The 14,351-nt window shown below is 40.6% G+C and overlaps 1 protein-coding gene and 1 pseudogene across 5 annotated transcripts; one reads left to right on the top strand and one right to left on the bottom strand.

Annotated features, from left to right (window-relative positions):
- Positions 1-501: 501 nt before the first annotated feature.
- Positions 502-14,324, bottom strand: LZIC (leucine zipper and CTNNBIP1 domain containing). 5 transcript variants are annotated; one of them, XM_066270517.1, is made up of 9 exons: positions 14,230-14,270; positions 13,553-13,711; positions 8,667-8,775; positions 7,109-7,244; positions 6,686-6,784; positions 4,279-4,374; positions 3,678-3,759; positions 3,132-3,194; positions 502-625 (listed from the first exon to the last, which is right to left on the bottom strand). In XM_066270517.1, exons 3-8 carry the CDS (start codon positions 8,765-8,767, stop codon positions 3,136-3,138), a joined length of 573 nt encoding a protein of 190 aa, XP_066126614.1. In that variant the 5' UTR covers positions 8,768-8,775; positions 13,553-13,711; positions 14,230-14,270; the 3' UTR covers positions 502-625; positions 3,132-3,135. The 5 variants fall into 5 exon arrangements, with proteins under 5 accessions (XP_066126614.1, XP_066126615.1, XP_066126613.1 ...); XM_066270518.1 differs by lacking the exon at positions 14,230-14,270 and adding an exon at positions 14,306-14,324 and having other exon boundaries at positions 502-3,194; positions 13,553-13,640; XM_066270516.1 differs by having other exon boundaries at positions 502-3,194; positions 13,553-13,640; positions 13,994-14,296.
- LOC136332617 (U4 spliceosomal RNA) lies at positions 11,417-11,546 on the top strand (annotated as a pseudogene).
- Positions 14,325-14,351: the final 27 nt, after the last annotated feature.

The following is a 14,351-nucleotide window of genomic DNA, read 5'->3' as shown; positions in this document are numbered from 1 at the left end:
CCAGTTTCTAAATCTTTTAATTCCAGGGCCAGACAGATTGGAAGCAATTACAGCTTGTGTTCAGGGGGTCTGTGGGAATGCTGGCAGTTTTAATTTACATACTAATGCTGGAAAACATTTTCAGAGGCAAAGAAGAGCATTCTTTGGTCTTAATAATGAATAGAACAAGAAAATAAAATGGACGGAAAAGTGGTTCGAAAGCTCTAGACAAAATGGTCTGGGTTCATTTTTTTTCTGTAATAATTTCAAACTGTCCATCACTCACCATAAGATACCATGGCAATGGTAGATTTGCAGTCTTTTCTTTTGCCTAAGATGACCATTCTTTGGCTGAGTGTCTTCAATAAAAGGCCCAACACACAGAGTTAACAATCCATCTGTCACAACTCCAACTCCTTCCTGGGAACAACTCATTCTATTTCTTGGTTTCTTCCTCTACCACCCACCTAGAATACTCATCTTCCCAGTCACAGGATAAAAGAAAACACTGAAACATAGGAATGCTTTTAAATTATATTTCATTACACAGCCCAGTTGGACACTTGTTCATTGGAATTTACTTCTGCTTCAACTCCAGTTCTTTGAAAAAATGCAAGAATTCTTTTCATTACAGTATTAGCTTGACCTAAGGATGTAAAAAAGTTAGCTGCCTTAGCATTAGTTATTGCAGTCTGGGACCTCTCAAGAGGTCTAAAACACTAGAGGATTATGTAAATAAAGCAAAATATGAACAGGAAACATATTCTGCAAGTCATTTAATAACTGTAGCTGATAGAATTTTCAAAGTTATTTCAAATTATTTTTCTGAATTAAATACCAAATTTATAAAACAAAATATATCAGATGGCCCTCAAAAGAACTGTTAAATGGTGAATTAGCTCCAACGCAAAACTTCTGTCTATACTAAGGAAGAGAGGGGCATACATGGTAATCCTACGCTGTATGTGGGTCCTCTTATCACCACTGAAAAGAAGAGGAAAAGGAGGCTCAAAAAGATGAAGTAACCTATCAAAGGTCACATGGCCATGACCGGCAATGTCTTGCTGGGCACTGTAAACCTGACCTTTTTCAAAGAAAGACTATCTTTAAATGAAGTACTAGTCATTACTTACAAAATGAACACATCTATGTGGTTAAGGACAAACTATTTCACTGATAGAAAGCTTAAAAGGAAGCCAAAATTAAGGATTCCAGATTAATGTAGGCCCGTTTCAAATACAAAATACTCCTAGTTTTCCTCATCCTTCTCCTGGAGGGGAAGGAGAAAGCTTGCTGTGGCTTGACACTGCTTAAACATCAACACAGCCATCTCATTCTCAGGTACAGATCCAAGAGAACTGAAAACAGGTATTTAAACAAAGATGTATATACAAATGTAAATAGCAGCATTGCATACAATAGCCAAAAGGTAGAAAAAACCCAAATGTTCATCAAGAGATAAATGGGAAAACACAATATTGTATCCATGCAAAGGAATATTTTCACCCATTAAAAGGAATGAAGTACTAATACATGCTACAGTGTGGATCAACCTTGAAAATATTATGCTAACTGAAAGAGGCCAGACATAAAAGGTCACGTACTGTACGCTTCTATTTATATGAAATATCCAGCATTGGTAAAGCCATTGATAAAGAAAGCAAATTAGTGGTGGCGACAGGGCTGGGAGGGAGCAGGGGTGACCGCTAAGTGGGTGAGGGATCTTGTTTGGAACCAAGATAGTGGTGATGACTGTATAATGGTGTGAATGTACTAAATGCCATGGAACTGTACACATTTTAAAATGGTAAATTTTGTTATGTGATTTTTACCCCTGTTAAAACAAAAATAATGAAACAGAATAATGAAATGATGATGACTGACCACAAAGCCCTAGAGGCAGAGCAGGTAATTTGCTTTTTCTTGGTTTGTCACAATTTCAATGAGTTTTTGATCATCATAAACCAATATATAAAAAAATTATCCATTAAAAGTTCCAAATAAGGCATTAATGTAGCTGAGTACCCCTAATTTGTCTAGTTGACAGAGCACCTAGTTGAGTTTACAGTATATGAAGCTTTAAAAATATTTTTCATTTGTATAAAGTGCAAAGAAAAAGAATATTGAGAAACACATAAGAGAATATAAAGTAGCCAGAGCCCAGGAAAGAAGCTAACATACATGCTTATGTGGAAATCTATATATTTGAGCATACCAAGAGATGTAAACACTCAGGAGAGAAGCCTGTTTTTCCTCAGAACTTATTTCGTGTTTTTCCAAAACTGACTAATAAACAGTAATTTGCAGTCACCACCCAATGGGTTTCAGCAAAGAGGTCACACACAGGGAGGGCCTCTAGCTGCCACTTCCAATTGCTCCCCTAGTGAAACAACACAGGAGGTTAAGTTACCTCGGGAGACTCTCAACAGGGCTCCCATTGTTCCAAGCTCAAAACGCAGAGATACAATAGGCCCTATTCATCAGGAGAGCTTACAGTCTCAGAAATGGTCCCTTAGTGACAACTTTTTGTTGGGACAAATTTTTATAAACGTGGACTTGCACAAATATGTGTTAATTATTTTTAAAGACCAGCACAGAATTAAAAAAATAAAATTCAATGGACACTAAACTGAGTCTGAATACCCAAGTCTTATCCCCAACTCTCTGATGTGACTTTAAGCAAGTTACTCGCTCTTTCTGAGCCTTAAATAACTTCTAAGATCACTTAGGACTCTAAAATTCTATGAATACATATAAGGTCTAATAATGTTGCTACACTAATCACTCCAGCAAGTGATAAATTATGAGCAGAAAAGAACCACTAGTTCACATCTTTTCATTTACTCTTAGCACCTAAAAACAAGGAGCCTGAATACACAGCCAGAGAAACTATTTTCTATTCTCTCTCTTAAATCCTAATGAATAAGGTCTAGTGATCCCGCCATCCCACCCAGCCCAGACCACTCAAGCAGAGAGCCCTAACATAAAGCACAATGGTGAAGGGCAGAAACAGAAGCCACCAGAATGTTTCTGTCACCCTTGCTTAGGTTATGAATGAACTTCAAGAACCTCTTGATTTCTCTGCAGTGACTCAAAATCCCCAGAAGAAATGCCATTTACAAGAATGTGATTACTGTCCCAAGCTTCCATACCATGTCATTTCTTTGTTTTTTCAACCTCGAAACTTGCCAAAGCAAGAACTTTGTCTCCAGAGCCTAAGGAGAAAGACACACAAATGAAAGGTCATTCAAATGCAGTTCCAGGTAAAGAGGCAAAAACATACTACATACATACTGAAATAGAAAATACAGTTAGCTTCTGTTATCAGTGCGTCCCCTCAGCTTCCCCCGCCATCCCGATTTCCTTCCCCTCCCTGCACGAACAGCCCAGCTACCCAGGGTCAGTTATGTGTTACACAGGCTTACTCTAGCTCTAGGTATGAAACAGGATACGTAATAGTTTAGTTTACTTTATATTCACATTTAGATGACAAATATTTTTGAGACATTAGACTATATAAGTTTATTTTTTTTAATTATAAAGTATTGGGAAATAAACTCAATAAAAGGGATTTATAAAGAACACAATTCTGCTCTCTCCTCTAAACTCAAGCAACGGCCATCGTGCTATCTCACCCATGCTATCTGTCCACCGGTGAGTAACTCACCGCCAACTTTCAGAAGTACGAGGGTACTCACCAAGGTCTGTGGAGACTTTCTCAAACTGGCTAAGGAGAGCACCTGCATTCGCTGACAAGAAGGCCTCATCATCTGCCGTCAGCTAAACAAAACAAAACAAAACCGAGTCTAATGGAGTGAGTTATACTCTTAACAAGCAGTTCTAGGAACCACCATTAAGAATGTCTCAGGCCTGACCAGGTGGTGGCGCAGTGGATAGGGCATCGGACTGGGATGCAGAGGACCCTGGTTCGAGACCCCGAGGTCGCCAGCTTGAGCGTGGCCTCATCTGGTTTGAGCAAAAGCCCACCAGCTTGAACCCAAGGTCGCTGGCTCCAGCAAGGGGTTACTTGGTCTGCTGAAGGAAGAAAGCAATCAATGAACAACTAAGGTGTCGCAATGTGCAATGAAAAACTAATGATTGATGCTTCTCATCTCTCTCCGTTCCTGTCTGTCTGTCCCTGTCTATCCCTCTCTCTGACTCACTCTCTGTCTCTGTAAAAAAAAAAAAAAAAAAAAGTCTCAGGACCACAAACTGTCACCGTCAAGAAGTTCTGTACAAAATACTTTACACCTTTTCTTTATGCCTAATACTATATTATGTAAAATTAAATACAGATACCTTCTCTCCAAGTTTCCTGAGAGCTGTCAGAATCTCCACTTTCTGTTGAGTGTACAGGTCTCTTTCCAGCTTTCCCACCATGAGATCTCTGTCCATCTACAATGGGTGAAGGAACACAAAGCATATAGTATTTAAGGTAAAAACATTCTCTGCAAGAAATCCAGCTTTTCACATCTACTTCTTTTAAAAAAGATCCTCCAGCTGATTAATAAAACACAAAACTATAGAAACAACTCAAGGCAAACATGATAGAAATGCTATTAGTTCTAATAAATCTTAAAGCTAATCATAACCATTGTCTTAGTTATAAACTCTACTTAGTAGTAGAGTTTAGGAATTAGGAGTTAGTAGTCAACAGCTTCCTTTAGAGAGGAGTCATGCTCCAGGAACTCATTTCATTAAACTGAAGTGTGGCCCACAGGCTTGAATGAGATAACTGGTATCAGAGCTCCTGGAACTTGGGTTGATACAACCTTTACCACCAGAACACTGAAAGTAGTGTATTATATATTGCACACAATATGTGCTCTATGTATATTACAAATATCGATCGACTTACGACCTATGCAACTTACTACCATTTGACTTTACGACCACAATTGCTAGCCACGACTGCTCCACATCTGGCAGCGCAAGCATTGCCCAGCTGGGTGTACCAGCTTCCAGCAGCACTACCATCTCCGCATGCACCATTTCAACTGTTATCCCAGACTTGGTACAGCAATTTGTGTTTTGTATCTTGGATATTTTTCATCAAACCCCTCCCAAGATATCTACCAAGAGGAAATTGTCTTTGCAAATATTAAACCAGTTGTACTGGTAATGCAGTGTTTTACTTAAACCTGACGAATGTAAAAATAAGAAACAAAATGGTGTAGAGATGATACAAATGGCATAAAATGAACAAAGAAAATTATGATATATAACAATAATGAAAGAAAATTATGATAAAATATGACTTAAAGATTTTTATAACATCATTTCACAGTACTGTACATATAGCCTACTCAACTTACGACCAAATCGTGTTACAACTGGTCTGTTGGAACCAATTGTGGTCGTTAAGTCGAGCACTAGCTGTACTTCATTTATTATACAGGCAGTCCCCAGGTTACAAGCAAGATAGGTTCTGTAGGTTTGAAAATGTTTGAGTATTTATATGCACAGAAAGGTTAAAATAAATACTACATTAGGACAAATATCTGTCTAGGTTGCATTTAACAGGTAAATTGACCTGTTCCAACTTTTCAACTGAACAGCAAACCTACACAACCGATCTCATTCATAACCCAGGGACTGCCTGGATCACCTTTTTTATAGGTGGAAAAACTGAAGCAACAAAGAGTTTGAACAAAATAACTTCTCCAAGGTCACGTACCTCCACATGGAGCAGAAATACAAATCCAGCCGGTCTGACCTAAGGCCATGCTCCTAACCACTATCCAGCTGAATCATCAGTGGTTGCAAATAACTGTGAATGCCTTAATTATATTCAAGTCTATAAACAGATTTCTTCACGTAACAGGTTTATAAAGGCATTTGAAATTCTTAGGTAAGAAAGGCCGCACATCCATAAAACAATGCTGCTAATGAATTCTAGATGGGATTTTAGCTCAGGGCTTCAGAAGTAAATAGTAAAACCATACAGGGGCAGTTCAGGTAGAAGCGGTCAGTAGATACTGAAGCTGCCATGTGCGGTTTAACCCGCTATATTCATTACCAGTTGCTCAAAGGACTAATTTTGACCAACTTTTTTTTTTTTTTTTTTTTTAAACAGAGGCAGAGATAGACAGGGACAGACAGACAGGAACGGAGAGAGATGAGAAGCATCAATCATCAGTTTCTCATTGCGCGTTGCGACTTCTTAGTTGTTCATTGATTGCTTTCTCACATGTGCCTTGACCGTGGGCCTTCAGCAGACCGAGTAACCCCCTGCTGGAGCCAGCGACCTTGGGTCCAAGCTGGTGAGCTCTTTGCTCAAGCCAGATGAGCCCGCACTCAAGCTGGCGACCTCGGGGTCTCGAACTTGGGTCTTTCCGCTCCATCCACTGCGCCACCACCTGGTCAGGCGACCAACTTTTTTTTAAAACTTGACAATTTTTTGTGTCAAGGTTCACAGCAGACTAAGCAAGAGGTATTGCGGTTTCCCATATACTCCATGCTCCGACCCGAGCATAGCCTCTCTATTATCAACATCTCCCACCAGGGGGGTCCATTTGTTACAGCTGACGAATGAACACCGACACATCCTAAACACCCCAAGTCCACGTTTACACTAAGGTTCACTCTTGGTGCTGTCCATTCTCAACTGACCAATTTTTAAACTTCAGAATAATAAATGAGCAAATTCTTGGGCTAAGGGAAAAAAAATACACATAGCAATTGGATCAATTCAAAGAAACTTTACCTCTGCTAACCTTGTCCGGAGTTGACCTGGTTGTTTCTTTGCAAACAATCTGATGACCTCTGGGGTTTTAAAGGCCTGGCTGATAGCTGCTTGGATAGCCTAGAAATACATGAAGGTAAAAACTAACTAAGATAGTCTAATGAATTGAATATTGCAATAACTGACTGATGAGTCTTCATTAATCGGTCTTCTTTGCTCATCAAATACTATTACAATTTTACTTTCCATTTGCTATTTCTGTGCATGTCACTGGAGTTAAATACGTAACTATATAAAGATCTGGAAGCATGTGCTGTTTTATTCACAATTAAACTTATTTATAAGTTAAACCCAAAAAAGAGTACATGCTCTATCTTAAGTATCCTTCCAACGGCCCCCCCCAAAAAAACACCTGTGTCATAGATGTGAGTGAATTATGCTTACCAGTTGCATTCCACTTAGTTCATCTACCAAAGTCATATTTCCAGACATTATTTTCTTCAGTGAATCATTAAATTCACTTAGTTGCTCCAGAGTTTCCTTTTTGGTTTCTTCATATTCATCTGTATCGAGTTCCTCTCTGAAGTACAGTGACCATAATATAGAAAAATAGAGGGTTCCAAGTGAAAACAGCAATGTTAGTATTAGTATACTGATTCCAAATATATATATATTTACAAAAAATAGTTCGGGGGAAAAGACTGAAAGGAAATAGCACAATACTAATGATGGATATATTCAGATATTTAAAATGTAGGCATTTTTTTTTTTTTTTTTTCTGAAGCTGGAAACGGGGAGAGACAGACAGACTCCCGCATGCGCCCGACCGGGATCCACCTGGCACGCCCACCAGGGGCGACGCTCTGCCCATCCTGGGCGTCGCCATGTTGCGACCAGAGCCACTCTAGCGCCTGAGGTAGAGGCCACAGAGCCATCCCCAGCGCCCGGGCCATCTTTGCTCCAATGGAGCCTTGGCTGCGGGAGGGGAAGAGAGAGACAGAGAGGAAAGCGCGGCGGAGGGGTGGAGAAGCAAATGGGCGCTTCTCCTGTGTGCCCTGGCCGGGAATCGAACCCGGGTCCTCCGCACGCTAGGCCGACGCTCTACCGCTGAGCCAACCGGCCAGGGCCAATGTAGGCATTTTCAAGCAAATATGATTACTTTGATAATTAAACATTTTCCTTTTATCAAAATGAGGCACACTTAAACCAAAAATAACTTACTTTTAAGCAGTTCAATGGTATAATTTTAGGCAACATCTTTAACAAAGCCAAAGCTCAGTTTATCTATAAACTGAAGAGTGAAGATAATAATAGTACCCTCCTTATAGGGTTGCTTAGGAGCATTAAATGAAACATGGAAAGTGCTTGGCATATACGAGGTACCAGATAAATGGCTGTTATTGTCATTAGTGGTAGATAAAATTGTTGCACCTTGAAATACAACAGCAATGCCAGTACTTGCCACCTGAGTAAGAGGCTATTTTTATTTACCAATCAAATAAAGCATTTATAGACACTCACTACAAATGACAGCAGCTACCATTTATCAAGCAGCTGCTCTGGGCCAAGCACTTTGTTAGGCCCTTCATTTGTAACATTTACCAAGGTCAAACAGTCTTGGTCCTTTAAGTAGTTAAGGCTGAAAGCACATCAGAAGTTCAAGTAGTACCTTCTCAGCTTGATACCAAGGCAGGGCTATTTTATATACTAAGGACAAGTTAGGTGTTATTATTGCCACTTCACATATAAGGAAATGGAAACTTAAGGGTGTTAAGTATTTTCCCAAGTTCACACTCACTTTGTCATTAAATGAAAGACTTTTACATCCCAGCTTTTATGACTCCACGGCCTGCACTGAGTTTATTTCCCTGACAGACAAAGCACTGTGAAGAACACTACAGAGGAACCTAAAATCACACATGGGCCTGGACCCATGGAGTTTGTAATCTAGCTGCAAAAGAAAGTCATTTTACAGCAGAGCAGCATACAATTATACTTTTACCTGCATTCCTCCAGATCCTGTAATTGCTGCATTAGTCTATCCAACTGTTCTTCTAAATTCTGCTTTAATTTGCTTGTCTCTGATTTTCCTCTGGAAGCCATTTTAATCTCTAAGTAGAACAATAAACCCACATACAATATATATTTGATTATTTGAAATGATTCAACATACCAGGAAAGTTTTAAATAGACTACTCTTTCTGTGCTACAGATGTGGGAAAAATAGTTGTGCAAAGAAAATCTCAATTTATATATAAAAGTTTAAACACATGTAGTAGTAACACCCCACAAAAATGACTGGCAGTCTTCATCTTTTTTTTTCGTTTTTAAGAGAGACAGAGAGACCAACAGACAGGAAGGAAAAGAGATGAAAAGCATCAACTCGTAGTTGTTGTCACTTTAGTTGTTCACTGATTGCTTCTCATACGTGCCTTGACCTGGGGAGCTCCAGCCAAGCCAGTGACTATGAGGTCACATCTATGATTCCACACTCAAGCTGGCAACTTCACACTCAAGCTGGTAAGCCCACACTTATGCCAGTGACCTCAGGGTTTCGAACCTGTGTTGACCTCAGCATCCCAGGTCAATGTTCTATCCACTATACCATCACCTGGTCAGGCCCTGGCAGTCTTAATTGACTTGATGAATTAAGTCTTCACTAATGGTCTATCCTACCTTAAACAAGTTTAATAGATGAAAATACAGATTTGTAAGGAAGTAGATCAGGTATGAATACAGATTCATTATGATATTCTTTTTCATTCTTAGTTATGTCCCAGGATTTAGAACACTCCTAGTACTATCTTGCTGGCCTTATGTGCATTTACCAATGCCTTATGGGCATGAACAACTTTTGATATGAATTTCTTATTTGGAAATGTGCTTATTTTTCTACTGGATTATATTTCCCTTACTGATTTATATAACATGGATATAAAGACTTTGTCATTATGTTGCAATTATCTCTTCTCTTCTGACCTTAAATTCTATTTATGGTGCTTTTTATTATGATAATTGTATATATATATATTTTTTTTTACTTTTTTTTTAGATTTTATTTATTCATTTTTATTAGAGAGATGGGGGAGAGAGAGAGAGAGAGAGAGAGAGAGAGAACAGGGGGAGGAGCAGGAAGCATCAACTCCCATATGTGCCTTGACCAGGCAAGCCCAGGGTTTTGAACCAGCGACCTCAGCATTCCAGGTCGACGCTTTATCCACTGCGCCACCACAGGTCAGGCAATAATTGTATATTTTTAAAGATTTTATTTACTGATCTTTTAGAGAGAGGAGACAGAAAGGGGAGGAGTAGCAAGAAGTATCAATTCATAGTTGCTTCTTACATGTGCCTTAACTGGGAAAGCCCAAGGTTTCAAACTGGTGACCTCTGCATTGCAGGTTGGCATTTTATCCACTGAGCCACCACAGGTCAGACAAACATTTATAATTTTTTTAAAGATTTAGCTCTTTAAGATATCTGCACCTTTTTTTTGTTCAAACAGGTCTTTTATTTTCTTTCAAGTTCACAGTCAATTGCCCCAACACTGTTAGTATTCATTTCTGCCACTTTTACTGTACTCAGTAGTAAGACTCAAGTCTGTTTCACTGACAATAATCTGGTCCTAAAGCATTATTTTGCTATTTTAATTATTATAGCTTTAAAACTGGTATATACTGATAATTGATAACAAGTTGCTTTTATTATTGTGGGGTATTCCCCTCAATAATTCTTGGCTATTTGTGGGCATTTCCTCTTCTAGATAAAGAACCAGTTTGTCAAGTTTCCTTAAAAATTCAACTGAAATTTTGACAGGGATTACATTAAAATTAGAGACTAATATGGAGAAAAACTGTATCCTTGAAATTGGAATCTTCCTATCAAGCAATATCTCTCCACTTATTTTTATAATTAAAAAAAAAAAAGGCCCTGGCCGGTTGGCTCAGTGGTAGAGCGCCAGCCTGGCGTGCAGAAGTCCCGGGTTCGATTCCCAGCCAGGGCACACAGGAGAAGCGCCCATCTACTTCTCCACCCCTCCCCCTCTCCTTCCTCTCTGTCTCTCTCTTCCCCTCCTGCAGCCAAGGCTCCATTGGAGCAAAGATGGCCCGGGCGCTGGGGATGGCTCCTTGGCCTCTACCTCAGGTGCTAGAGTGGCTCTGGTCGCAACAGAGCGATGCCCCGGAGAGGCAGAGCATCGCCCCCTGGTGGGCAGAGCGTCACCCCCTGGTGGGCATGCCGGGTGGATCCCAGTCGGGCGCATGCGGGAGTCTGTCTGACTGTCCCTCCCCGTTTCTAGCTTCAGAAAAATACAAAAAATAAAAATAAATTTTTTTTTCACAAAGGCCTTGAACATTGGCTATTCTTTAGTATTGTTGGGAATAGGATTTTTATGTTTTTAAAGATCTTTATTTACTGATTTTACAGAGAGAGGAAAAGGGGAATGAGAAGTTGCTTCACTATACCTGCTCACTGGTTGTCGTATGTGCCTTGACTGCACAAGCCCAGGGTTTTGGACCGGCAACCTCAGTCGCTCCTTCTACTGTGCCTCCACAGGCCAGGTGGGAACAGAGTTTTTGTTATTATAATTCCTAACTAGTGCTGGTGTAGAGAAAAGCTGCTGATTTTGGTGTTATTATATGTATTTACCTTAACGTTTATAGCATTTAAGTTTCCCCACTTATTAAACTTACATTCCTTTCAGGAAACACATTTTGCTTAGTATTAGGTATAAGCATTCATCAAAACCTAAATTCTAGCTTTGCACAGTGGCAGTATCATAGCCAATGAAGTTTATGAAGGCGTGATTATTAGTAATTGAAAACCTAAATTCTAGCATAAGTTATTTATTTTATTTTTTTTAAGTGCTGAATTTTTGCTGCACAGTTTTTTTTGTTTGTTTTTTTTTTTTTACAAAGACAGAGTCAGAGAGGGATAGACAGGGACAGGAACAGAGAGATGAGAAGCATCAATCATTAGTTTTTCGTTGTACATTGAAACATTTTAGTTGTTCATTGATTGCTTTCTCATATGCACCTTGACCGCAGGCCCTCAGCAGACCGAGTAACCCCTTGCTTGAGCCAGCGACCTTGGGTCCAAGCTGGTGAGCTTTGCTCAAACCAGATGAACCCGCGAACCTACGTTCAAGCTGGCAACCTCGGGGTCTCGAACCTGGGTCCTCGGGATCCCAGTCCAATGCTCTATCCACTGCGCCACCGCCTGGTCAGGCTATGTGTAAGAAGTTTTTAAATGCTTTTAATAACTTACCCTAGTCTGACCAGGCCGTGGCGCAGTGGATGGAGCGTCGGACTGGGATGCGGAGGACCCTGGTTCGAGACCCCGAGGTCGCCAGCTTGAGCGCGGGCTCATCTGGTTTGAGCAAAAGCTCACCAGCTTGGACCCAAGGTCGCTGGCTTGAGCAAGGGGTTACTCAGTCTGCTGAAAGCCCATGGTCAAGGCACATATGAGAAGGCAATCAATGAACAGCTAAGATGTCGCAATGCGCAACGAAAACTAATGATTGATGCTTCTCATCTCTCCGTTCCTGCTTATCCCTCTCTCTGACTGTTTCTGTAAAAAACAAAACAAAAACTTCCTACACATAATCATTACCAGACAATCTGCTATGTGAACTTCAATGAAGAGGATTCCTTACAACATACTCAAAAGAGAATGTAATCAGTGAAAATCTACTCTTACTACCTACCATATCACTTAAAACTGGCTTAAATCATCTAGTCAATAATAACATAAATATAAATAAATACAGCCAGATGTGTAACTTATTACTGCTATATTTCATGTATAATAGGTTAGCAAGAACTGTTAATTTTTTATAGTTACACCTCATGTATAATTTTTCCTGGAAGTACACACTTAAATTTTATTTTAAACTTTAAAAAAATTTTATTTATTCATTTTAGAGAGGCAGGGGTGGGGGGAGAGGAACAGAGAGAGAGAGAGTGTGTCTGTGTGTGAGAGAGAGAGAGAGAGAGAAAAGGAAAAAGGGCAGAGGGAGGAGCAGGAAGCATCAACTCCCATACATGCCTTGACTTGGCAAACCCAGGGTTTCAAACCGGTGACCTCAGCATTCCAGGTCTACGCTTTATCCACTGCGCTACCACAGGTCAGGCCATAGTTAACTTTTATTTTAAATCTGTCAAATTTTCCAGTAAAATTCAAGGCAAACGAAAGGTAAAACTGAAACTATCTTTTCAGGATTAATTTCCTTATAGTCTAACTACCCTAGACTACTTGCTATTGCAAAACATGCCATGACCTTTCATCCTTCCCTTGTGAGCCTGCATTTTTTTTCTACCCATTAAACTCAGGTCATTCAGTCTTCAGAGTCTAGCTCAGGTTTCACCTCTTCCATTATGCCTTCCCCAGTCACCAGATTGGGAGTTATATGACAGCAGGGATTTTGTTTTCTCATTATACACCAGCATGTAGCACGACGCTGGATAAACGATTAGTAAGTGAATAATGAGAAGAGATTGCTTTTTACACTGCATTCCATATCTTATTTTCTATCACTTATTTTTTCCTTGAATTATGTGAGTTCATTATAGCACGTTTGTCTTCCTCTCTTGACTGTAAACTCCCTGAAAGCAGAAAACTGGTCTGATTCCACTTAGCCTTGATATCCGGTAGCTGCATGAAGTGTATAAAGGCACAACAGATTTTAAAGAGGTAACGCTACTCTAAATAAATTTCAGGATAGATCGAAGCACTTTAAAAACCTTAACCTGGCGCTACATTGAGATTTATCCCAGAAAGATTAACTCGCTGGCACCACCTAGTATTCAATAAAGGTGGTGCATCTTTTACGGAAACTGCAGAAATGGTTCTCAAAAACATAATCCGGATTGGAAAATACCCATTCATGCTCACCTGCCTCTTATTATTCTGAACTCTGCACAGTGCTGACCGGTCTCAAACGGCATAAACCTCCAATTCTCGAAGTTCCAGTGTCATAAGCCTGAGGAAAGCGAAACTGTTCATCAGGACTACCAGAGGCTCAAAGTTCAGGCCACTTCGGGGTAGAGTTAGCTGAGAAAAGAAAAACCAGTTACAAGTAGTTTTTATTTACTATTACTATATACTATCTTTGTCTAAAGCAGTCCAGATCACTTCCACTCGAGCAGCCTGCAATGAAACACAGCCCTGTCTTTTTAGGAAGACAGCATGGGAGCGGGGAGTGGAGGGCACCCTTTCCGAGACTTCTTCCAGTGCGGGCGAGGGTGTTGTTACCGAGGAAAACCCCGCACCCGGACACGCCTCGAGGGAAACTGTCAAACCCAGAAGAGCACAGAAAAAGAGCGAAGAGCACACCTTTTCCTCTTTCCCGGCTGGAAGAAGGCAGCGTCTGGTTCTCAACCATCCGGGCGCTGTCAGGGAGCAGCTGCGGCCACGGCCCGATATCCTATCTCCACCGGGGAACTTGAAGCTCCCGCACTTGGGTCCTTGCGGCAGCCGGGAAAGTCTAGGCCCCGATTGCCACCCCAGGTCGCCGTCAACCCGCCGCCCCCGAAACTTTCCCGGCCCTCCCGAACTAGAACCCAAACAACTTCGTCAGGATTTCTGGGTTCCCTCTCAATCTCAGTCCACTAGTCCCCAGAGTTTAGAAACAAAGGCCCCGCCTACCCGAGGATCCCAGGCTGGAGGACGCGCCCAAGAGAAGTACTTCCGC

This window comes from Saccopteryx bilineata, chromosome 3 (genome assembly GCF_036850765.1).
Source record: "Saccopteryx bilineata isolate mSacBil1 chromosome 3, mSacBil1_pri_phased_curated, whole genome shotgun sequence".
NCBI lineage: Eukaryota > Metazoa > Chordata > Mammalia > Chiroptera > Emballonuridae > Saccopteryx > Saccopteryx bilineata.
The sequence above is the reverse complement of the archived record's forward strand: the minus strand, read 5'-3'. Positions and strand labels throughout refer to the sequence as shown.

Excerpts from the sequence above, each read along its gene's own strand:
- LZIC (XM_066270518.1), bottom strand. The coding sequence starts at position 8,767 with ATGGCTTCCAGAGGAAAATCAGAGACAAGCAAATTAAAGCAGAATTTA. Across the intron at positions 6,785-7,108 it reads AACTAAGTGGAATGCAACTG|GCTATCCAAGCAGCTATCAG; the intron begins GTAAGCATAATT and ends ATGTATTTCTAG. Across the intron at positions 4,375-6,685 it reads TCCGGACAAGGTTAGCAGAG|ATGGACAGAGATCTCATGGT; the intron begins GTAAAGTTTCTT and ends CACCCATTGTAG.